This window comes from Microtus pennsylvanicus, chromosome 3 (genome assembly GCF_037038515.1).
Source record: "Microtus pennsylvanicus isolate mMicPen1 chromosome 3, mMicPen1.hap1, whole genome shotgun sequence".
NCBI lineage: Eukaryota > Metazoa > Chordata > Mammalia > Rodentia > Cricetidae > Microtus > Microtus pennsylvanicus.
In genome coordinates, this window is record NC_134581.1 from 84,313,977 (window position 1) to 84,340,320 (window position 26,344).

General features: G+C 39.3%; 1 protein-coding gene across 2 annotated transcripts; it reads left to right on the plus strand.

Moving 5' to 3' along the window:
- The first annotated feature begins 2,487 nt into the window (after positions 1 to 2,487).
- Chek1 (checkpoint kinase 1) lies at positions 2,488 to 25,241 on the plus strand. 2 transcript variants are annotated; one of them, XM_075966378.1, is made up of 13 exons: positions 2,488 to 2,697; positions 3,323 to 3,404; positions 5,040 to 5,263; positions 6,494 to 6,558; positions 6,644 to 6,713; positions 12,456 to 12,644; positions 14,022 to 14,126; positions 16,130 to 16,225; positions 19,221 to 19,320; positions 19,851 to 20,028; positions 20,249 to 20,380; positions 21,213 to 21,314; positions 23,560 to 25,241. In XM_075966378.1, exons 1-13 carry the CDS (start codon positions 2,574 to 2,576, stop codon positions 23,653 to 23,655), a joined length of 1,563 nt encoding a protein of 520 aa, XP_075822493.1. In that variant the 5' UTR covers positions 2,488 to 2,573; the 3' UTR covers positions 23,656 to 25,241. The 2 variants fall into 2 exon arrangements, with proteins under 2 accessions (XP_075822493.1, XP_075822494.1); XM_075966379.1 differs by having other exon boundaries at positions 2,527 to 2,722.
- The last annotated feature ends 1,103 nt before the right edge of the window (positions 25,242 to 26,344 follow it).

The window sequence follows — 26,344 nt, forward strand, 5'->3', positions numbered from 1 at the left end:
GAGATCCGCCTGTCTCTGCCTCCCGAGTGCTGGGATTAAAGGCGTGTGCCACCACCGCCTGGCCCAGCTTTTTTTTTTTTTTTTTTTTTCGGCCCAGCTTCTTTTTATTTATGCCCTGAAGTCTTATTACCAGTTTTGAGGAAGAGTGTGTAGAGGCCTGTTTCATACATAGGTAGTCTTGAGACTGCCCCAGCTTAACTTCCATATTTAGAGTTGCCTGGTGTCATTTCAACTTGAGTATTCTGGGCTTCCCACAATGCAATTCAAGTCACTTTTCTGTACTTTGGGATTCATCTTTATTTTGTACTTATTACCTTTTATCTGCAGTAGGCTTTCACTTTTCCAAAATTTTCTCATACTCAAAAAGGAATAGAGGCAGTTGCTTACGCCCCCCCCCCCCCCAAAAGACCCTCTTAACAAATTCCTTACTTGGCTTCAATTTTGAATTCCTGGTCTTTCTGCTTCTGTCTTCAAGGTCATAGGCAAGTGTTACAAAACCTGTCTTCTACTATTCTTTTGTAACTATTTTTAGGAAGTTTTAGCATGGTTTTGGTTTGTGTGTATGTGTGTAAATTTGTTTAGCTACTCTTGTGGCAATTTTTTTTGAATCTCTAGACACATTAAATTTGAGACAGTATTTCATTTCGTCCAGGTTGTCCTGGAGCTTTCTTTGTAGCCATTGTGACCCTGAATGGATCTGCCTCCATCTCCCTAGAGACTAGTATAAGGCCATAAATATATATATGGTGGTATACATATATAAAAGCAAGCACACGTACACACATAAATGAGCGCTGATACTCTGCCTGAACCTAGTTTTTCCAGGTGATGACACTGCATTCAGTAATTTAGGAAACTCATGGGTCTTTTGATTTCAGAACGCAGACAGGAAATTACAAAGAAATGGGAAATGACATAAAAACTTGTTTTCATCACGAGTCCTTTAATGTCATGGTTTAAAACTTCACATATAAACATTTGCAGGCGTTTCACCCTTCACATCTGACAGATTTTGTGGAGATGCAAAGCTAGCACAAAGTTTCAGTTTGCACCTAAGTCCTTTCCCTGAGAGTCGACATTTCTCACTTTATCCCAGGCTTTCTGCATGCTTACCAACTACTCTGGTAACTACTCTGTGATTATGCTGCATGTTTTCTCTTAATATTTATTGTACTACTCTACCCAGCTCCTCTTTTTTTTTTAAAATATTTATTTATTTATTATGTATACAACATTCCTTCCATACCTGCCTGCATGCCAGAAGAGGGCACCAGATCTCATTATAGATGGTTGTGAGCCACCATGTGGTTGCTGGGAATTGAACTCAGGACCTTTGGAAGAGCAGGCAATGCTCTTAACCTCTGAGCCATCTCTCCAGCCCCCTATCCAGCTCCTCTTTAAGACAGAATCATGCTCTTTGACTCAGGCTGACAAACCTGAAGCAGTTCCCTACCCCAACCTTCATTGGCTGTCATTACAAGCTAGTCACCACAAAGAGTGGGTCTAGCTGGCTATCTCTTGCCTGAGGTTTCAAGTGTGGTATTAGAGGTGTGGGCCAGCATGTTCGTTTAAGAATTGGAAAGCTAGTAAAACTAGGCAAATGGTTTTCCTACAGACAGGTTGGGCTCAACTAGTTTTGGAACTTGTGCAGGTAAAACTGGTGATCCTGACTGGACTGTAAACTCCAAATGCTATCTTTGTCCTGCCCCCTCGTACTTGAGGCTGTGTGGTCATTTTTATTTATTTATTTTTTGGTTTTTTGAGACAGGGTTTCTCTGTGGTTTTGGAGCCTGTCCTGGAACTAGCTCTTGTAGACCAGGCTGGTCTCGAACTCACAGAGATCCGCCTGCCTCTGCCTCCCGAGTGCTGGGATTAAAGGCGTGCGCCACCACCGCCCGGCTGTGTGGTCATTTCTAAAACTATTTCGTTTTTTGTTTGTCTGAGAAGACTAACTCTGCATAACCCGGGCTGGACTTTAACTATTTTCTTGCCTTGCATACGCCTTCCAAATTCTAGGTTTACAAGTATACACCACCACACCCGGCTTTCCTTCATATATATATATATTTGGATCAATTCTACAAGTAGTTGCTAGCTTCTAAACTGAATATTAAGTAAGGGTACCGCAGTCTAGCATTTACAGAGCACTTTGTGGCGCTCAGTTTGAGCCTCACAAGTTCTTCCTAGCAGGGGCCCCGAGGTCACGAGCTGGTCTGTTTAGGTAGTTAACGGTGCAACCCTTGCAGGCTCAGAGCAGCAAGGAACCCAGTCTTTGGCCTGTGCCCAACTGACGCTCACTCGGTCTGGATGGAGGATTCGGCGCCTCTCTGGAGCAACGTAAGGCGTCCAGCGGAGCACATTCCCGATGCCATTTCACTCTGGGACTCAGATCAATTCTCATCGAGGTGCTCAATACCAAACTCGTCTGCGAGTGTCTTGGACTGGGCAGGGCCAGTGCTAGAAAGGACAGCCTCTTCCGGGTCGGTCTACTGAAGTTGCTCTTCTGCAGAGCTAGGGATAGGACAACGCGCGCCGGCCCGCTTTACGGCAAAGGTGTGCGCGTTTGCGACAGGATGACGCAAGCAAGTTTTGGCGGGAAAAGCTCTGCATTTGGATTCCCGTGGCAGCTGGCAAAGGACTGCTTGTTGACAAGAGCGCCCCGAACGGTGGAAGAGGACTCCAGAGAAGGACTCAGAGGTCTTGATTAGTGTGGACGGGCACGGTGAGGGAGTGGTCATGACGACGGGAGAGATGGGAGGGCCTCCCGAAGTGCGGGGTCGAGCTGGTGGCCCGCAGCTCTCCGGGGTAAAGGGACCAGAGCCTCCGGGGTTCGCACACCTTTCCGGCTCTAGGGGTCCCTGCCTTCCGCTACTCTCAACAGTTTGGCCCCGCCCCCTTCCCTCTGGGTCCTGGGGACTCGTGCCGTTGGGGTGGGAATTGGAAGTGAGCGGGTAGGAGGAGGGGCTGCCCCGGCGGTAATTACTGTAAGTTACTCACACTTCTCCCCCTCCCCCCAACCCCGCGCTCCCGGCCGCAACTCCAACTCCCGGTCCTTCACCGGGAAGCCTTTGTCTCAGCCTCCGATCCCAGCAAGTATTCAGTTTTGCATAAAGGCGGAGGACAAACGTGGCTGAACAGGGATTGTGATATACTGGACAAAATGCCTAAATTTAGGATTGTGACTTGGGTAGAAACGGATGAGATGTAAGGGGAAACCACAAAGTCTTGCGGAATCATGGTAGGAGGCATGGCTCAGTGGCATTACAAGTGATGAGAGTTTACACTCACCCCCCTTCATTTTCTGGGATCCTACATTTTGCAGCCGCTGTCCTGGGAGCCATGGCAGTGCCTTTTGTGGAAGACTGGGACTTGGTGCAAACTTTGGGAGAAGGTGCTTATGGAGAGTAAGTTTGAGCCCTCATTTAAATCTTTTATTACATTTATTAGAGCGTGTGGAGGTACTAGGATAACGTGTGGGAGTTGGTTTTCATTAGAGTTCGGAAAACTGAACTTAGATCAAGCTTGACCGCAGGTGGCTTTACCTGCTTAGCCGTCTTGAAGGCCTCCGTAGTTTAAATTTTACCTTCCATCCGCTGTGAATAATAAATAAAAAATCCTTTATTTCTAGTGGCAAAGGGGATAGATGTTTGCATTTGTAAATCAAGGCTCTTAGCAAGTGAATTTACAGATCCACACCCACCCCGCCTTTCTTCCGACTGGGGATTGAACCTCGGGCGTCCACACACTTGCCGCGTGAATGCTCAGTCCTTGGAACCGTCCTTGACCTTAAAAACAACAACAATAAAAATACCCAGATTTCTTCTTTTGTTTTTGTTCAGACCAAAATCTTGTTAAGTTGCCAGGTTTGCCTTGCGCTGCTGCCTCCCTGGTAGGGTAGGTGTTATAAGGCTGCATTAACCCAGCTTTTTTTTTTTTTTTTTTTTTTTTTTTTTTTTTTTTTTTTTTTTTTTTTTAAGATTTATTTATTTATTATGTATACAACATTCTGCCTCGATATATGCCTGCACACCAGAGGAGGGCGCCAGATCTCCGTACAGATGGTTGTGAGCCATCATGTGGTTGCTGGGAATTGAACTCAGGACCTCTGGAAGAGCAGCCAGTGCTCTTAACCTCTGAGCCATCTCTCCAGCCCCAACCCAGCTTTTTTAAAAACTTTCTTTTCCTTGAATTGTAAGAGTTAAGTTAGTTTTTTCTCTATCAAACCACGCATCTTAGAATTTAAATGAGATAATGAAAAGTCCCTGGAGACATCCTGACTTATTTCATTCATCACACTTGTAGTTCCTGGCTGTGTTTTGTGTCCTTGAGCAAGCTTTATTTGCTTACCTACCCTGCAGCTCACTAGGTAAGGACTTTTTGGAGTATTTTTGGAATTAACTGTAGTAATTCACATTTCCTTTCATTTCTTTTGAGAACAAGGCAGAACCCATCTCACTGTCCTCAATGAAGAAAATGTTGAAGGAAAAAAATATTTTGGAAAGTTATATTTAACCTTTTAAAGATTTCTCTTTTTAAGATTTATGTGTGTGTATATATATATATATATATATATATATATATATATGCATGTATGTATGTATATATATGAGTGTTCACATGTTAGTGTACTACATGTGTATAGTGCCGACAGAGGCCAAAAGAAGGTGGGATCCTTCTCAAATGGAATTACAGATGGCTGTGACCATGTGGGTGCCAGGAATTGTGCCCAGAACAGAAGCAAGTGCCCCTAACTGCTGAGCAGTCTCCAGCCATGTACCTCCACCTTTTTGTTTTTTGCATCAAACTTCGAAGAGTTCTGCCTATCTCTGTTTCTCAGTGCTGGGATCAAAGACATGTTGCCACACCTTGCCTGTTCTGTTTTTTTTTTTTTTTTAAATAAAGAATTTCTTGAACTTGGATCTTTTGCTCTTGTCTCCAGAATGCTGGAATTATAGGCACGCATCACTAATCTTTTGAAGTTTTAGGAGAAATAGAATTCAGGTGTGAAAATGTTTTAACTCTCTCCTTTTCTTTTTAAGAGTTCAACTTGCTGTGAATAGAATAACCGAAGAAGCTGTTGCAGTGAAAATTGTAGACATGAAGCGGGCCATAGACTGCCCAGAGAATATTAAGAAAGAAATCTGCATCAATAAGATGTTAAATCATGAGAATGTAGTGAAATTCTATGGCCACAGGAGAGAAGGCAATATCCAGTATCTATTTCTGGAATACTGTAGTGGAGGAGAGCTTTTTGATAGAATAGGTATGGAAAAGATTTAAGATAATTATTTTACTGAACAAGTTTATAAATCGCATGTGTGTGTGTGTTTGTGTGTGTGTGTGTGCGCGCGCACACACGAGTGTGAGTACATGCTCTAGTAGCGTGTATTGCTAGATAGAAAACCCTGGGTCTTTCTGTAGACCCTTCAAGTGGTTCACTACTAAGCCACATTCAGTTGTACTTCATTTTATTATTTGTTAACTAATTAAGTTTTTCAAGACTGTTATTTTATGTGCATTGGTGTCTCTTCTGTCTCATATGTGTGGGGGTTTTAGATCCTCTGGAACAGGAGTTACAGTTACAGCTGCCATGTGGGTGCTGGCAGTTGAACCTGGGTCTTCCGGAAGAGCAGCTGCTCTTCTTAACCACTGAGCTATCACTGGAGCCTTCCGTTGTAGTTTTTGGTGGTGTGTTTTTTCAAACGACGTTTCTCTGTGTAGTCCTGCTTGTCCTGGAACTCACTTTCCAGACCAGGCTGGCCTTGAACGCAGAGGCCTGCCTGCCTCTGCCTCCGGAGTGCTGGGATTAAAGGCTGCCACCGCCCAACTATCTCACCTTATTTTAATGTTAGATAGCTATTTGATCAGTTTTATTTCTACGTTGATTATGCAACAATAAAACATGACCAATAAGAGGTATTCTTGAGTCTGTAATATGAGAATTTTATGATTTAAATTTGTTAAGTAGTGAAATTGTACTAGATTTCCTTGTTGGTAGTTGTACTGAAATATTGAGGAAAACAGGAACTGTTTACAGTTTGTTTATTTACCTTAGGATGTTCTATAGTTTGTGTACTCCGCATGCATGATGCTGTAAGAGGCCTGAAGAGGCACTGGATCCCCTGGAGCCATGTGGGTGCTGAGAATCAAATCCTGGTCTTCTGAAAGAGCAGCTAGTACTCTGAACTGTTAAGCCATCTCTCCAGCCCTGAGTTTTGTGTTTAGAAGAAGTAGAGGGAAATGTGAAGGAAACCAATCATTGGAGTTGGTATAAGATTAAAATACTTTGTTGTTTTTATGATTTTCCTACGATGTTAGCTAATTTTAGCTATTTAGCAGCTAGATGGATTTGAGTCATTTAGTAATATATTTGTTATTAGGCTTGAATCTTTTGTTAGTATAAGTTTGTTTGCTTTAGTACAATATAAATGAGATGAGGAGTAAAAGCCTTAGTATATGTTTTCAGTAGACTATCAATGATTGTTTCTTCCAGAGCCAGACATAGGCATGCCTGAACAAGATGCTCAGAGGTTCTTCCATCAGCTCATGGCAGGAGTGGTAGGTACCATAGCTTCTTATACTGTGCTCAAAATTAACAGCAGTCATAGGTGAGTTGCTGAGTTCTGTTTCTACCCCTACTCAGGTCTATCTGCATGGAATTGGAATAACTCACAGGGATATTAAACCAGAAAACCTCCTCTTGGATGAAAGGGGTAAGAGTCCACATTGTTAATGTTATTTATTAAGTTAGTTGTATAGGCCTGATCAAGGTTTCCACATTACTGAAATCCTGGAACCCCTCCCCACTTCAAGAAAAGTCTAAGAATTTATGGGAATCAGGGAGACTTCCTGTATTTGGACTTCAGAAGTCTAATGTTATAGTTGTAGATGAGGTAGACAAATACCCGGAATAACGGATGGCTCTTACAGTCCTTCTGCAATGGTCCATGAATGTCTTATAAATGTATCCATTGGGACTGGGCTCTACAACTCTGCCCTTTGGTTTTCCATAATGGTCTTATTCTGTTGTATAGGGAAATATCCTTGATGAGAGGTGAGGCCACACTTACCTTTGGGTAGTAGTTAGGGATTATGCTGGCTTAGGAAAGTGGCAATTGTAGGCTCTCCTCCAAGATCCGTGGTTTCCCTAACCCCGTGTAGTTCACAAGGTTTCCACTCCTGGGCATGATTTCTCTCTTGTTGAATGGGTCTGAAGTCCAATTTGAGCGTCAGGGTAGCTATACCATGACTGCACTCTTAGGGTTATTGTGCTCTGCTGGTGGTGGCTGTGGTTCATAGGCATCATAGCTGGGTAGAACTGTCTGCTGCTTCCCTCCTTTGGAAGCTTGCATAGTGCCAATAAAGGCCTTCCACAGGATTTAGGTTGCTTCCAGCTCAAGGGCCTCAGGGCCCTGTGCCTTGTGTATTTAGCCACAAGGACTTGCTTATCTCCTACCTCTGGGGACTTGCTTATCTCCTACCTCTGGGGAGCATCTAAGGGCAGGAGTAGTAGCAGTAGCTTGTGATGTTTTGGGAGTCTCTTGGATACCCTGACTAACAAAACTCCAAAGAGGGTTGGAGTTTTGCTGGATGGTCTTTGGCTCCTAGAAGGAGAATACCACATTTTTTATACCACATTTGTGTTATCAGTTTGTTGGTTATTTGCTGAGAGCCTTGTTCTAAACGGGTCTGATGACCTGGGATGGATGTTTGAAGTTGGCAAAAGAAGAAAAGTCTGACCACCTGTTTCAAACAAGTGGCCCCGGGTAGTCTGAGCCACTTTTATTGATACAGTTTCAATAGTTTGCATGAACAGTTTTACAATCATATTTGTTTCCTTAAGTTTCTAATAATAATTACAATAGTTGCCAGTTTGTTCTTATTGTCTTCCCTTTTAGTCCCTAGATTTCCCCACCAGTAATAGTTACCTACTTGATTGGTAGCCTCGATAGTAGAAGCATAAGCAGTATAGTAAGCAACAAAGGAAGTTTTCTAACCAGGCACACCTACAGGTGGAACAGTGTGCTCAGTTGGCAGCATTTGCGGTTACAGCATCATGCAAAGTGAGGGAAAGTTTTGCCTCTAATGGTTAATGTTTACCTTTAATTAAACTTAAACTCTGCCAATCAACTCATCAGCCGAGGATGAATCACTGCATTCTGTATCTTACACTACTCTATCTCCTGTAGGGGATATACCTGATTTCTTTATCATCCTGAAACTCCACAACTAAAAGGCTTACTCTTAACGTTGTTCTCATATCCCCTTCCTCTCAGCTTCCTATGGCATTGGCACAGCTATAAAAATAAGGGCATTATGACTTTCTATGATTCCACTTCATTCCCTGTTCTTGGACTTTTCTATTAACGCTTGGTATTATCTTTATTTGCATTACTATTAGACTCCTTTGTTTAGAATCATTCTCTCCAGGACAATTCTGCAAATGTGTAATGTCCTGAATTACTGTGACTCTTTCAAATTCGTCACAAGGTACAATGGAAAGGCAGCATCCTGTTGAGAATCCTGAATTCATAGTCACACTTGAAATATCAAAGGTTTTAAGAGGTGAATCAGATCCACTGTATATTTTTAACAACATCCCCCCACCCCCACCCCCAGCTCACCCAGAGGAGAATCATCAAGGTAAAGTTTTCCTAATAGAATAGCCATTTTATGTATGGCCCTAAGTCTGTGTAAGGAAAGCGAGGAGAGCAGGCAGCACATATGCTCTGGGGTCATGCCCAGAATTAGACAGCAAACTACCTATCGGCCTTGCCAGAAATGGGTTAAATTTTCCAGGCCTTGCCAAAAAGAGAACTTTTGGGGGGTGGGGGAGAATGGGTTTTTCTCAGTCTTTGTTTCCTGAGGTTTTTATGTATTCTGGATATTAATTCTCTGTTGATTATGATTGTATATTTTCAGACACCCTTGTTGTTATTTAAGCATCTTACCCTTTTTGAAGTTTTCTTCTTCCTAGTCTCTGTGTGGGTTTTCTCTTTACCCAGCTGACTGTTTCTTCACTTCTGCAGAAGCTTTTCAGTTTTATGAAGTCCCACTTTTCAATTATTAGCCTTAATTCCCGGGCAAATGGAGATGGATTCAGAAAGTCCTGCATCTGGGTTGCAGAGGGTAGGCACTGCCTATGTTTTCTTCTAGCAGTTTCAGTGTTTGGGGTTTCACATTTAGGTCTTTGATCTATTTGGAGTTAGTTTTTGTGCAAGGTGATAAATAGTCCCATTTTTCTGCACGTGAACATCTAGTTTCCCCAGCACCATTTTTTTGGTGATACTTTGTTTCTTCAGGGTATGTTTTTGGCGTCTTGTCAAATACTAAATGACTGAAGCTCATTTTTATGTTCAGGACTTGGGTTTTGTTATGTTGGTCCACATGTCTGTTTTGATCACTACAGCTCTGTAATACAGCTCGAGACCTGTAGCTTCAAATCCTCGAGCATTGTTCTTTCTGCTTGGGATTATTTTGACTATCCAGAGTCTTTTATGATTACATATGAATTTTAGGATAGTTTTCTCTATTTCTGTGAAGAATGAGATGGTGACTTACATTGTAATTGCATTGAATCTGTAAATAGATTTTGGTAAAATGGTCATTTTCATAATATTCTACCAATCCACGAGCATGGAATGTCTTTCCATTTTCTTTTTTCTTTTTTTTTTTGGATTTTCTAGACAGGGTTTCTCTGTAGCTTTTGGTTCCTGTCCTGGAACTAGCTCCTGTAGACCAGGCTGGCCTCGAACTCACAGAGATCCGCCTGCCTCTGCCTCCCGAGTGCTGGGATCAAAGGCCTGCGCCACCACCGCTGGGCTTATCTTCCCATTTTCTAGTCTTTCTTCATCTCTTTGTTCAGGGATTTAAGGATTTTATTATAGAAGTCTTTTACTTCCAGCCAGGTGGTAGTGGCACACGCCTTTAATCCCAGCCCTTGGAAGGCAGAGGCAGGTGGATCTCTGTAAGTTCAAGGCCAGGGTGGTCTACAGAGTAAGTTCCAGGAGACACTCCAAAGCTACAGAGAAACCCTTTCTTGAAAAAGCAAAAACAAAGCAATGACAACAAAAATGTTTTTCACTTCTTTGGTTATTAGTCAGGTTTTTCTAAGAAACAATGATAGAATGAAATAGTGTATATTTGTATATTAATAAGGGATTCATTACCGTGGCTTCACGCTAATGAACTGTGTGTGGTTCAGCAGTTCAGTAATGGCTGTATTCTGATGGAATGACTCATATCCAGTAGTTGTTGATCCACAAGACTTGAAGTCTCAGCAGCCTCAGTTTGGTGTTAGAGTCCCAGGGAGGGCCTAGAGAGCTGCCAGTTTTCAGTTCATGTTGGAATCCCGTTCTAACACCAGCTAAAGAACGGCTTAGGATAGATGAGCTCTGAAAGGCAAAGGCGTATGTGTGTGGTGTTTTCCTGCATCGTGTCTGCACCACGTGCCGGCAGTGCTAGTGGGGAACAGAAGAACTGCAGTACAGAGGCGCGTTAGCTGCCATGTGGATGCTGGCATTTGAATTAGAATTTTTTGGAAGAGCAGTCAGTGATTTAACCACGGAACCATCTCTTTAACCCTGTTCTTTTTTTTCTTTCTTCTTTCCCTCCCTCCCTGTCTGCCTCCCTTTTTCCCTGTCTCCCTCCCTAGTTTATTTATTTATTGGTTTGTTTGTTTTGGGTTTCTCTGTAGCCCTCCCGCAATTTGCTCTGTAGACCAAGTTGGCCTTGAATGCAGAGATCTACCTGCCTCCGTCTCCCAAGTGCTTGGATTAAGCACCATTCAGCTATTTTGTTTTTAAATATAACTTTATTAATTTAAGAATTTCATATAAATGTTAAGCTGAATGTCTGGTAAGTGCATCTTGATTGTGCTGTTATTCTTGTATATTTATTTTGTTTCTACTTAGTATTTGTTAGTAAGTTAAAGAAACAAAATCCCATCATAATCTAAAATCTTCCCTTCTGTTCTTTCCTTCACAGACATGTTATATCTCTAAATCACATCTCTAAATTTAATTCATTTCTGTTGTTTTTAATTAATTAAATGAATTAAATTTTTAATTCATTTCTGTAGTTTCTAACTTAATATTATGTTACAGACACGATGAAACAACCAAACTCAAAAGATGCTATGGTAAACCATTAGTATTCAAAACGACTGCTACTTAGAAGTAGTTTGAAGTTGTAATCTCAGTGGTTGGTCTAGATTTTATCATATATAATTATTAAAAAGATGTAATTACAACCTATATCTCTCAAAGCTAAATATAGGTAACAAATACACTGGCTATAAGTTATGTGGTATGGACATTTGTTTGTAACTTAAAATAGAAGAAAAACTCAATACAAAAATACTTAAAATGAGATTTGTTATGCTACTAGCCTTTTCTTAGATATCTGATTCTGTATGAATGCCCAGACCTTGTTTTGTTAAGTATTTCCATAGTTTTCATTGTATGAATGTATTTTAAGATCTTGTTACTTATTTAGTGATGGATATTTATAATTAATATTATTACAATTATTCTTACAGTTGTGAATTTGTGGAATTTCTCCTGTAGGTAGATATGGTTTTAGCAGTGAGAATTGTTAGTTAAAAAAGTGAATGTTTCACAGTTTGTGACACCTTGGCCACGCTTCTTTCAGCAAGGTTGTATCTATTGATAATCTTTCATAATAGGTAGGCTTCTCTAACTCCTTAGTTAGACCCTTTGCTATGGCATTCTATGATGTTTGATTTTCATAGCCTGTATACCATGGTTTATTATCAGTCTTTCTCAATGATTTCATCTACCATTTGCATTACTAACATAGAACCTATTACTTGCATGCAGTGGATATTCATCAGTATGTTAAAACAGAAAGTTTTGTGCTGTTTGTGTGTGATAAAGATGGGAGGATAGAGTAGAAGCTTGTTCTTCTGGCTTGTTTTGACACGAAGTTTCTGCTTGTATTCTCAGATTTGATGCTTTGACATGTTCTTATGGCTTCTCAGTTTTTAGTTTAGTTACATACATACATACACACACACACACACACACACACACACACACACACACACACACACACATATTTGCCAACTGACATCATTTGCCATTGAGAAAGCTTTGCTGATGACTTCTTACCTTCCACAGCTGTCTGTGAAGAATTTTGCTCTACCCTCTTTCTAGATTTGTTTTCCAGGAGGGCAGCCACAATATCTTTATTTAACCTGGTGCAAACTGGTTTTTGTGTTGATGATATTTCTTTGTTTAATAAGAAGATGAGATCTTTGCCAAGTTTAGTATAAATGATGGTGCCTTTTTTTTCTTTTACACATACATAGATTTGCTGATTTTTCAGATGGAGAAATTCTATAAGCCTTAAGGGAAACCAGTGTTATTTCAAGTAATTCCTATACATTTACAGATTATTTTAAACGGTGCTGGTCTTATTTTCTTTTGTCTTAGATAACCTCAAAATCTCTGACTTTGGCTTGGCAACAGTGTTTCGGCATAATAATCGCGAACGCTTACTGAACAAGATGTGTGGTACTTTACCTTATGTTGCTCCCGAACTTCTAAAGAGAAAAGAATTTCATGCAGAACCAGTTGATGTTTGGTCCTGTGGAATAGTACTTACTGCAATGTTGGCTGGAGGTAAGGCTATCTAATTATGAGAAACTTTTTTCTGAAAAATCAGATTTCTTATACCAAAATAAAAATGAAATAACCTAAGGCAATCTAATTCTGTAATAGAAAGGATGTGAGCCCAGCCTTTAACGGCAGAGCTCTGCAATAGTATTGTTAGTGTTAATTACTTTGGGCTACAGTAACAGTACCATACAGTGAGTGCGTTGTGCACAGCAGACTTATCTATTTCATACAGATCATGAAGGCTTGAGGTCTGAGTGATGAAGGTGCAAGCATGGCCATATCCTGAGGCCCTCTTTCTTTTTTTTTTTTTTTTTTTTTTTTTTGGTTTTTCGAGACAGGGTTTCTCTGCGGCTTTGGAGCCTGTCCTGGAACTAGCTCTCTAGACCAGGCTGGTCTCGAACTCACAGAGATCCGCCTGCCTCTGCCTCCCTAGTGCTGGGATTAAAGGCGTGCGCCACCACCGCCCGGCCTGAGGCCCTCTTTCTTGGAGTTGACCATCTCACTGATGTGTCTTCATAAGGAACCAAATCTCACTTTTTATCTTTTTAAGACTTTATTATGTAGACATTGTTCTGCCTGCATGTATGTCTAACACTAGAAGAGGGCACCAGATCTCATTATAGATGGCTGCAAGCCATCATGTGGTTGCTGGGAATTGAACTCAGGACCTCTAAAAGAGAGGCCAGTGCTCTTAGCCTCTGAGTCATTTCTCCAGCCCCCCAAATCCCACTTTTGAGGGCTTTCCTTCTCATCCTATCACCCATCTCTGGGAGTGTGAGAGTGAGTGATTGGCTGCAGCATCTTTCCTTTGTTGATCTCTGGCTGGCTAGGTTGGTGTTGCCTTCCTCTTCTGAAGTGGACTGGGTTGAAGAGGACCACTTCTCTTGAGGAGAGTCAGCCTTCAGTCAAGTGTATATGAGTAGCTGCCGTCCCCTGCTAGAACCTCCAATCAAGCTCTCACATACGTTATCTTGGGGGTTAGGATTTCAGGAAAACATTTAGAGGGGAAACATGCATTTAACCTGTTATAGTTAGCATATTATTTAACTACCTTGAAACTTGTAACCGAGAGAGAGATTCATTTTCATGAGGTATAGCTATTCAATGAAAATCAACACTTCTTTTAGGGTTGCCAGAGATTGAACCCAGAACCTAACACCTATCAGACACGTACTCTGTCATTAAATAAATCTCTAGCCTTCATGTGAAAGAGTAGGTTCCTATGAACTTAGCATGAAAACCTTATTGAATCACTGTGGAAGAAACTTGTATTCTTTTTATGTATTGTTCATTTATTCTTTTGTGTGATTGTTTTTCCTTGAAATCTTTATTACATAATTTTGTGAACACTCAGAAAACTTAATCTTGTTTTATTTTTAGAGTTGCCGTGGGACCAGCCCAGTGACAGCTGTCAGGAATATTCTGATTGGAAAGAAAAAAAAACGTATCTCAATCCTTGGAAAAAAATTGATTCTGCTCCTCTGGGTAACTGGTTGTTAGACTGAAAGTATTGATTTTGTGGGTAATAAAGTCTCTCATGCTAGCTGATTTTACTCTCCCTGCCCTGCCCTGCCCTCCCCTTCCCTCTCCTTCCTTTCTTCCCTTCTTCTTCTTTTTTTCTTTAATGTAAGTGACCCATAGTCCTTTTAGCTAACTTAGAAAATGTAAGTAAAACTTAAGAAAAAAATGGTTGGGTGTAGTGGCACACATCTTTAATCCCAGCATTCAGGAAGCAGAGGCAGGTGAATTTCTGTGAGCCTGCCTAGCCTACATAGGGAGTTCCAAGCCAGCCAGGACTGCATAGTGAAAAACCTCACCTCAAGAAAGCGGGAAGGAGGAAGGAAACAACTCTAATTGTGGCATTGGAAATATCTTTAAAGGTATTCTGATATATATGCCTATACTTTTATGTGAAAAAAAAAATATAGCAAATGTATACTATATATGTATATATTAGTTATAAGTATATACTTTTGCAAAAATTAAACCATAGTACTTATATTTTATAACTCAGTTTTGATATTTAGCATTTCCCATAACAGTAACTACTTTGATTATAAGTCTTGATTATACTTTTAAAGGCTGATGGTATTCATTATATGGACATGTCTTCCTCATCCAGTTTAGAGATTAGGGTTTGTTTATTTTATTTATTTTTGTTTGTTTTTTGTTTTTGTTTTGTTTTGTTTCTTTTTTTTTCCTCCAAGACAGGGTTTCTCTGTATGACAGCTCTGGCTGTCTTGGAACTTATTCTATAGACCAGGCTGGCCTCGAACTCACAGAGATTCGCCTGCCTTTGCCTCCTGAGTGCTGGGAGCCACCACCACCCTGTGAGATTTAGATTTTTTCCTTTAATTTTATTTTTAGTGAAGAGGTATGATAAGCATCATGTTACTTGATGCTTGTGTATATCCTTTATTTATATAAAAATTTTTCCTTCTTTCACAAGCAGAACTGTACAGTTCAGAGAGTATGTATGTTTTTAAGTGTTATTGGCTTATTTTACAAATATACTTTTTAAAAAGTTTGTGCCATTTTATTATTTATTTACATTACTTTTTCATTGTTATATTTTGAAACACTGGGTTTCACTATGTATCCCTGACTGGCCTGGAATTCGCTGCATTGACCAGGCTGACTTTCATATTCACGGAGCTTAGGATTACATTGTATGCCGCTGTGCCTGGGGAAAGTAATTGTTTTTAACCAATAAATCTGTAACTGATATTGCTTCCTAAGTTTTATTTTAAACTTAATAGTGCGTTATTAACTTTATCAGTTTGCTTAGTTTTTCTTAATCCTTTGGGGGTTTTTCCAAAAAGGCATTAATATTATTTGACCATTGTGTTATTTACAGTATTTCCTTGAACTTGTCATTTATTTTGATTGTGCTGCTTATTTTAATATGCAGATGTCTTAAATTTTTCATTATCTAAAATCTTGTCATTGTGGTTTCTGGCTTATATTGCCAGGTTTAGAAAAGTCTTTTAAACTCTGAGTGTGTGTGTGTGTGTGTGTGTGTGTGTGTGTGTGTGTGTGTGTGCGCGCGCGCGCGCGCATGTATGTTTCTGTCTATATTTTATTGTTGTTGACCTTGGTTTTGAAATGGTTTTATTCAGCCCAGGCTAATTTCTGAGCTCAACTGTGTCATTATGACCCGGATCCTCCAGTCTCTACCTTTACATACTGGCATTCAGATGCTAACATCTGATAATAAGATGCCTTTTGTTTTTGGAGACAAGGTCTATGTCAGCCCATGCCGGCCTGAACGGCCTGAACCTGACTGTGGCAGTCCTCTCAGTCTCCTGAGTGCTGGGACTTGATGTTGGGAATGGTATGAGTTCTTTTTAAAATTAATCTATATGTCCCAGGCTGGCTTCATTCTTAAACATCCTGCCTGTGTATCTCAAGTGTGCCATGTGCCTAACATTTAGGTTTGGTCTCATCTGCTTAACTCTTTTACAAATGCTGTCTTGTTTTGTTTTCAGCTTTGCTTCATAAAATTCTAGTGGAGAATCCATCAGCAAGGATTACCATCCCAGACATTAAGAAAGACAGATGGTACAACAAGCCACTTAACAGAGGTAAAAGATTAAAAAAATATGCTCATTTTTCTCTGTGAAACATGCTTAGCAAAATACCACAAACCCATATCTTAACTCTGGTTTGCTGAAAGAAAGATTTTAATATCTAATAGGAAAAGCAAATTCAAAATTTTGTTCATTAACACCTAAGAAGAATGCTATAGCTCAATGCTTTGACACAGTCTCATGAAACAAGGAAGACTTTTCTTCATAAGGAAATGACATGAAGTCTAAATTTTGAAGATTAAAAGGAGCTAACAGGCGAGGCGTTTTTGTTTAGTTTTGTTTTTCAAGATAGGGTTTCTCTGTAGCCTGTCCTGGAACTAGCTCTTGTTATCTAGGCTGGCCTCGAACTCCACAGAGATCCGCCTGCCTCTGCCTCCCAAGTGCTACCATTAAAGGCGTGGGCCACTACCATGTTTGATTCTGTGCAGAAGCAGCAGCATTTGGACATATCTTAGATTTTGTACTTTGAGTGTATTTGAAGAACTTGAAAAAGGTCAGCTTGCTGTGACATGACCTTGTGTTTGTTCTTTTTTTTTTGGAGCTGAGTAAACTTTCCAAGCGTGTGTGTGTGTGTGTGTGTGTGTGTGTGTGTGTGTGTGTGTGTGAACTAAGCTTCAGATACCAATTATGGGGAACTTAAACCATATTAAGCTAAGTGTGAGGAATGCTATTTAGATGGAAAGTGGAAATGAAGAAACAGAAAAAGAACCGAAAGGTGGATGAAACATTTGTAGAAGTGAGTTATTAGAGACTAGGAATGTTCCATTACGTAGAGGTTCTGTTGGATGGGTTTAACCTTTCCATTGGAGTCTATGATCTGGTAGTGATCTTTTTTTTTTTTAAATATTTATTTATTATGTATACAATATTCTGTCTGTGTATGCCTGCAGGCCAGAAGAGGGCACCAGACCCCTTTACAGATGGTTGTGAGCCACCATGTGGTTGCTGGGAATTGAACTCAGGACCTTTGGAAGAGCAGGCAATGCTCTCAACCTCTGAGCCATTTCTCCAGCCCCTGGTAGTGATCTTGGTAGACAGCTTTCATGGAGAGTATTGAGTGATTTCTAGACTCCACAATCCAGTGATGATGCTGTAATAGACCAAGAATCAAAGAAAATTGTGTTAGACAGTGCCAGTAAAATGTTCTACTGAGTAGAGGGAGAGAGGACCGTAGTCTACAGTCGAATGAGGAATTTATCTTTAGTTCTTCTGTGAATTTTTTTTTTCTTACACCTTGCTCTGTTTGAAATCCAGTTCATCCAGAGGATGTTGTGGATGTTTTCTTTCCCTCACCTTCATGCCCTCGGGTCAGGAAGAGGGGCAGGTAGACGTCTCCCTGATGGTTCACTCTCACTTTGTTTATCTTCCGTTCATCTGAAGTTCTTTCACCTCCAGGAAAGATCTCATCATAGTGTGCTACCCACAGTTCCTACATGATTCCAGTCATTAAAATACCATCGTCTCCCCACTGGATTGTTGTAGGAGCCCCTGAGTGCTAAAATTAGAGGCCTGTGCCTGTGCTTCCGTGCCACAATACTAAATGTTCATGGAGCTTGGCAAGTGAAATATTCATTTAGATGATCTTTTCAGTATCCTGATTTCGTAAATCCCTGAGGTTTCTTCCTTTAGTCATCTTTAGACACTTTACTGTGGTTGCCACTCTAGATTATTTCTGTTCTCCCCTCCACCCCTTTTTCCTCCCCATGACTTCAACAATCCATTGACTGTTAACTGGAATCTATGAATCTATTAATTCTGTCATTTGACTGGTTGTTATCTCCCTGAATGCTCAGTGGTGAGATTCTGGAATGGTTTTTACTTTTTGTGTTTTGTTTTTCTTTTCTTCTTTTTTTTTTTTAAATATTTATTTATTATGTATACAATATTCTGTCTGTGTGTATGTCTGCAGGCCAGAAGAGGGCACCAGACCTCATTACAGATGGTTGTGAGCCACCATGTGGTTGCCGGGAATTGAACTCAGGACCTTTGGAAGAGCAGGCAATGCTCTTAACCACTGAGCCATCTCTCCAGCCCCTTGTGTTTTGTTTTTCGAGACAGGGTTTTGCTATAGCTATCGAGCCTGTTCTGGGCCTAGCTCTTATAGACCAGGCTGGACTTGAACTCACAGAGATCCACCTGCCTCTGCCTCCTGAGTGCTGAGATTATGGGTGTGTGACACCACTGCCCAGTTTGAAAGACATACTTTTTAATTTACTTGAAAGGGGAGTGAGTAAAAGAGTATCAGGATTAGGGTTTCTGAGGAAGATGTGTGTGTGTGTGCACGTGTGCGTTTACACGTGCATGTGCATGCATGTGTGTGTCTGTGTTTTGAGGAAGGGATAATGGACCCATAATACAAGTATCAAGCTTAATATTTGAGGGGAGGATGCAACGAGAACTAGAGGCTTAAACAAGTCTATTTGTAGATTTGATAGTGTCATACTGAGTTACTTTAGGTCTATAGCATTTTTTTCTAAAAGGAGGATAATATATCATGCTAAATAATGATGAAATGGAGTGTAGTATTGATAATTCAGAAGAGAAGTTTTGAAATAATCCTTTTTGAGGAAATGGGCATAAGAAGTGGCATGGACTGTCACAGCCCAGCTGAGGAATGGGAGTTTAAAGTGGCTTCATTTTCTGTGTCGCGACTGTTCTTGGTAAAGCGTCTTCAAAGGAAGAGAATATCGGAACAGATTTAGTATTTGCTGTCATAATCATGAGTTATTTAAAAATTTTAAAAGTTCTAGTTATTTAGCTAGTCCTTTGTTGACTATCGTGTTACAACCATTAAAGATGTCATTAAAATTATGGCCTCAGTGAAACACTAATGTAACATTTCTTATAAAATTGTTTAAGAAAAGACTTTATATTATTTTATGTTCAGTAAATGGGTTTAGATGTGGCTTTAATGGGTTTAAATGGGTTTAGATGTGCCAGTTGGGTTAGTTAATACTTTCATAGAAGATTTGTGTTTATTCCTTTTTAGGAGCAAAGAGGCCCCGAGCCACTTCAGGTGGTATGTCAGAGTCATTCTCTAAGCACATCCATTCCAATTTGGACTTTTCTCCAGTAAATAGTGCTTCCAGGTAAGAATTACTAAAGTTCAGTAATTTTTTTGTTTTTGAGATAGGGTCTTACTTGACTGAACTAGAACTCGGAGGTGCAAACTGGTTTGAACCTGTACTAATGCTCCTGTGTCTGCTTCCTAAGGGCTGAGATTTCAGGGGTGCACCACCATGCATTGGCAGATTAAGCTTTTTTTCTAAACATGTAATTATTTCCAATAATGAATAAAACGTATATATTTAGCTTAATAATACAAGTAATTTCACTAAAATGGGAATGAGTGTGTGGTATAAGACAGGCCTGGTGGACTTTCTTTAAAGACATTTTTAGGCTAACACTGTAGCACACATCCAGTCAAAGATAACTGCTAATTGAGAGGCTGAGGTAGGAGGAGGGACAGTTCCAGGCCAGTCTAAGTAGCAAGATGCAGTCTTGTCTCAAATAAAACAAAACAAAAAATGCCCACCAAGTAAATAGTTAAAAAGAATGAAATGACCTTAAAAACAGAGAATTAAAGACTTGCTTTTCTTTTTTTGTCTTATTGTCACAGTGAAGAAAACGTGAAATACTCTAGTTCGCAGCCAGAGCCACCAACAGGGCTTTCCTTGTGGGACACCAGTTCCTCCTATGTTGACAAACTGGTACAAGGCATCAGCTTTTCCCAGCCCACGTGTCCTGATCATATGCTTGTAAACAGTCAGTTACTTGGTACCCCTGGCTCCTCACAGGTAAGGAACTTAATCTTTCAGATAAATAACTGTTGCCTTTTATTTTTATTGTCTTAAATCTTAGGTATATGGGATTAATACATTTAGTGATATATATTATTTGGATAAGGAAGAAATAATTAGAGGAGGCCTTTATGAGAGTCCCAAGTGAAGGAGAAGCATTTCAGACTAACTGCTGTAAACTGGTCACATGGGATCTAATGAACTTTCTTTGTTGTAGAATCCCTGGCAACGCTTGGTCAAAAGAATGACACGCTTCTTCACCAAACTGGATGCAGACAAATCCTACCAGTGCCTGAAAGAGACTTTTGAGAAGTTGGGCTATCAGTGGAAGAAGAGTTGTATGAATCAGGTATGTTTTGTTTGTTTTCAGTCTTTTTTCAAACCATAAAAAATTAAATATTTGAGTAAAAGATATCAGTCAATGAGTATTTTGAAAATGCAAGTAATAAATTTAAAAAAGAAACAGTTGAAGGTTTTAGATTTTTTTTTTTCTTTCTAAAACCTCTAAAGTTGGTATTTTTATATTTAAGCTGCAGCTGACAAATGTTCTTACCAACATGTTTGGGTCTTTGCTGGCTTTGGCCGTGGGTTTTCTTTCACACCAGTCATCTTGCCCCAGCGTCTTTCTAGTCTGTGGGCTGGGGACTGAAGTGGGAGTTGTCATATCTCCAGACTGTCACTATCCTCTCATTGTTATTACAACTTTCCAGCCTAGATACAGCTTTTTGTTTTGTTTTCTTTCTCGTATGTGAGATTGATTGATTGACTGCCTTGTACATGTTGGGCTGCACCCCCAGTCTTCATTATATTCCTGTTTCTTTTAATTGTTTCTTTAAGTTCTGCTTTGCTTTTATAAGATTTATTTGCGCTTATGAGTACATGCGTGTGTCTGTGTGCAAGTGTATGTCATTTTCTGTGGAGGCATCAGCTGCTCTGGAGCTAGAATTATAGGTGATTGGGAGCCTCCTGACATGGGTGCTGGGAATGGAACTCAGGTCCTGGAAGAATGAGTGTCAAGTGCTCTTAACCTGCACTCGCTCTCTAGCCTTGTAATTTATAGTGTTCTTCATGCCTCTCTTGTCGTGCAAGGATTGTAGTATGACCTGTTGATTTAGAGGTTTTGTTAAGAATATTTTTTACTCATGCATACATGTAGCTTGAACTTATTATTACTGCCTTAGGTTACTGTATCAACAACTGATAGAAGAAACAATAAGTTGATTTTCAAAATAAATTTGGTAGAAATGGATGAGAAGATACTGGTTGACTTCCGACTTTCAAAGGTATTTCTTATATGTTTTACTTATAGTATTTCCTATTAGTATGGAACTATTTCTGTGGGTTTTTAAATGGTTTTATGATTTTATTTTTAAATGCAGCAGTCCACCCCTCAGCACTTCTGCTTCTTGGGGTTTTTTAGGTTCAGCACAGTTCTGATTAGCTTAATGAGTTCTTAAGTAGTCTTCCCCTATTTCCCAACTAGGACCTCAATTTTCCTTTTGCCTAGAGTAAATATGCACATGTTTTTGTTCAGGCTATATATATATTACTGGCCTAATACTAATTTTGGCTTTAATATTGACTGTCAGTATTTCATGCTTTTTATATGGGGGTCATAGTTATTTAGTAATGGCTCCAAAGTATAAAGGTCATAATGCTGGCAGTTTTATTCTAGAATATTGTTACAGTTGTTCTATTTTACTACTAACTGTGTTCCTTTTACTATGCTATATTTACATATTAAACTATATCATAGTTGTGTATACGAAGGGATGCACATGGTATATAGGCCATGTAAAATTGAATTCTGTGTGGTTTCAGACCCGCACAGAAAGTTTTGAAGTATAGCCACATGAATATGTGACTAGTTATTTGGCATTTATAAATATTCTGTAACTTGCTTATTTTTATTTAGTGTTATAAGCTTTGACTTTTGCCATCTATTTTTCTAATATATCCTTTGATTGTTTCTCTTTTTCCTGACACCTTCCTTAGTATAAGAATCTTGAGGGACTGGTGTAGTGGAATTTCATTTGTATTTTTAATAAATAAAACTTGATTCAGCATCAGAAAAGTAAAACAACCACACTGGCCAGTCTTACAGATCAGGCAGCAATGACACATGCCTTTAATCCCAGTAGCCACACTAGCTTGCCTTAGAAACCAGACGGTTGTGGTGCACGCCTTTAATCTCAGAACTAGAGAGGATAAGACAGGCTCAGTCTCATTCTGAGATTCCTGGAGGCAGGATAACCATTTTTCCGACTGAGGTTGAGGTAAGAGCCAGGGGCTGGCTGGTTTGCGTTTCTATTCTTCAGATTGAACCCCAGTTTCTGTTCTGAGCTTTTATTAATCGTGCTTCAGACTGGGGAAGTAGTGCAGGTTTTAGGGTGCTTGCTTGGCGTGCACTCTCAATTGGATCACCAGCACCGGACAGAGCTATATGTGGCCGTGGATGCTTGTTTTCCCAGCACCCAGTAGGGGGAGGACCCGAAATTCACTGCCATCTGTGGCTACACGGCTAGTGTGAGGCCAGCCCTCCATGGAACTTTGTTCCCCCTGAAAAACTGTTTTTACTTTTTTGGTAGTGTACAGAAAAGTAAAGAGTAAAAGAATAAAGAGTAAAGAAAATAATTATACTTCCCAATAGTTATCATTCATACTGCTTTGGAATACTCAGATTATTTTGATTAATATATAGTATCTCTGTTTAATAAAAGTTATGACTTTTAAAAGCTTGCACATTATAATGTAGTGGAACTCATTAACTTTGTGATAAATATTATGATTTTACTCACATATTATTTTTAGTTTTAAAGCCTATTCTTTGTAAAGCCAAATCAGTATAATGTATGTTTATATGTGGCTCAAGAGGTGGTTGAAGAATAATTCACATTCTTTATATTGGAAATAAGTTGTAGTATTCTTTTCTAGATTCTTGGTATGTAATTAAATTATGAAGGCTTCTCCTCTATTGAAACTGTTGTCATGACCGAGTTTAGTGGCATTTTTGTGATAAAACTGTGACAGGACTTGAGTGTGGCTTTTTAGTTCACAAACTCTACTGCTTATGGAAAGCAACTGGTGTAGGTCCAAAGGTACTAACCCTTGAAACAGCAAAAAAACTATTCTACTTTCTCTGCTCAGTTTGATGAGAAAGTGAAGAGCACATAAGCAGGTGAGAGTTACTTATGTAGCCATTTCCACCATAATATTTGGTCTTCACAAGTGACTGGACTCAGGTTACATTTAATAAATTACTAATGAAGAACCCATAGATTTATATAATAGCTTGCTTGAATAAGTCAAAATGCTACAGATTTATGTGGAATGCTAAGCTGGAATTGTGCATATCTGCAGTCCAGTATTCTCAGAAGACAGGAGGAGGGAATAAAAGACTTGAGGGACACCTCAGATATGCCTGATCTAGACATATCTGAGGGTGTTTGTTTCTAGTGACCAGGACTGAGAATATGATCTTTTGACAAAATCTTTTTTTATATTTTTAAAATATTATTCCTAAAATAGGGTGATGGATTAGAGTTCAAGAGACACTTCCTGAAGATTAAAGGGAAGCTCAGTGACATTGTGAGCAGCCAGAAGGTTTGGTTTCCTGCTACATGATGAAGCTGTCAGCCCTGGGCATTCCTGGTGAATATAGTGCTGCTATGTTGACATTATTCTTCCTAGAGAAGATTATCCGATTCTGCAAACTGCAAACAATAGATTTTGAAGAGTTCTCTTCCTATTACCCAACATCTTCCAATTCTTAGTATGTTTTGCATATAGATAATACTGTATTTTAATTGTATGTAATACTTTGGGGAAAAGATGGATCAAGTTCATTAGGTATTTCTCCGTCTGTGTTTAAGTTGTGTGAATTTGAAACCTATCTGGTAGAAACCAAGTTTTGGGATACATGAGTTTCACTTCTGAAAAAAAAAATTAGAACATTTTGTTTCATCCTAAGAAAACATATTTTCTCTGCTATTTAATTTTAAGGATGAATAAACAAAGACCACGTATAGTTGGTTGGTCCATGAAGTGAGGCCTGCTACAAAAATTGTATCCCAAGATATGTTCTATATTTTCAGTTTGGGTGTATGTGCTGCACAAGGGCTTGGCCTATTCCAGTTACTTAAAACTGTTTTGAATTATAATGATTAAAATTACAAGCTTTTTATTTTTTTTCCCCCTGGTATAGCTAGTCTAATATAAAGTACTGGTTGGTCTTTCAAGCAGTTGAACATAAGCTCTAGTGTTTATCTTACTTTAAAAATTACATACATTTTTTTTTAACACACAACCACATTTTTACTGTACTCTAGAAATAAGTTCTATTTTCAAAATTACTATCTAACTTAGTAAACTTATTGGCCATCGGGATTTTAGATGACACTGGCTAAAAAGGGGATGGCGAGTAAGGAAACACAAGAATAGGCCTGATTCTTGTTCCTCGCCTTTTAGATTCACTAAAACTTTGTTTTCTTCATAAAATGTGCATTAAAATATGAATTATATGATTGGGGTCCTATATTCTTTTTGTAAATAAATTACAATCTTAATTAGTCTGAAGCTAAGAACACTTAAAATTTTATGGCCAAAGTGTATTACATATTGGTATATGCTGACATGCTTGCCTCTCCTATACACAGATGTAAATCTGAGCCTAATTTATTCAGCCTACTGCTTTCCACTTTGGTTAAAACAGGTCATCTTTTTAAGACTGTCATTTGTTCCTTGGTAGTTTTCTAGAAAAGCTGTCAGAATTATCCTCCTAAAGTATAACTTAGATCCCAGTCCCACTCCCAATCGTTCAACTTTTCATCATGCTTAAGATTCCAAGTTTGCTCTGAGCCATACAGGTCTTTGTGATTGTCTTCTTCCTGTGACTCCAGAGCCTGTGTCTATCAAATCATGACTCTACTCCCTGCTGGCCCTTTGTACCCGCCATTTTGCTTTTTGTCTCCATTAATTTGAATTGTTCTGTATTTCACATAGAATTGTTTATTTTTATGCTTTATCTATGTTATGACATAAATCAGGTTTTATTCCTTTCTATGACTAATATTCCACTGTGCACGTGTGTTCATATGTGTGCGAGTGTGTGCACACATAGTAGCTCTTTCATATCATGTATGTGGATTGTTGCCACCTTTTACCCACTGTAAAAGACACTGGTGTGAACATGAATATATAAATATCTGCTCAAGTCTGTTTTTAATTCTTTTGTGTGTATTGAGAGGTAGAATTACTAGGTCATGTGATAATTGTGTTTCCATTATTTTCAGGCACTGTAATATTGTTTGCCATAGAGTAGCTTTGTAAAGTTGAACAATCTGTATAATATTTTGGGGGGGAGGTTTTCAGAGACAAGGTTTCTCTATATAACAGTTCTGGTTGCTCTGGAACTCTGTAGACCAGGCTGGCCTTGAACTCACAGAGTTCTGCCTGCCTGAGTGTCCCAAGTGCTGGGATTAAAGGCGTAAGCCAGCACCACCTGACAATCTATTTAAAATTAATAACAGCTATTTTTTTTTAAGAGATAAGTTCTCACCATATAGCTCAGACTGGCCTTTGCCTTTGAACTCACTGTTTGTCTTAGATTGGCTCTTTTCCCCTCCTGCTTTAGTGGCCCAAGCACTGGGATATTGTAGTATACCTAGCCTAACTTGATTGCAACAGAACAGCTATATTTATAGCTGCATTGTCCTTCCCTTGTAATTTTATTAATATAGAAATTCTATCTTTAAATGTTGTATGCACACTACAATAGATCTGTTTTGTTTATTATTTTTTTTGTTCTTTTGAAGCAGGGTTTCATGTAATCTAGGCTGACCTTTAATTTGCTCTATGTGAACACATGACTTTGAATTCCTCATCTTCCTGTCTCCAGCTCCCAAGAGCTGGGATTACAGATGTATGGTACCATGCTTGCTTTTACAGATCAACATCTTCTACATACTTGGCTTTTAAAAAATTGTTGTTACATTTTTGTTGTTGTTGGTATCCAACCTAGGGCCACATTCAAGCCAGGTAAGCATTTTATCATTGAATTGTATCCTTAAACTCGGATTCTTATAGTTATCTTTCCAGAGGTCTTTCTATCATGGTTCCTTACTGTTGTCTAGTATCCTTTCATTTCAGATTGAAGGGCCATTTTCCGCATTCCTTACATAGCAGGTATAGTTATAATTCGCTTCTTTAGTCCATCCTCTGTGAATGTTAATTTGCCTTCATTTCCAAGGGACAGTTTTGTTTTATCAGACACTGAATTTTCAGTTGATAGTCTTCAGTCATTTTTTTCTTTCAG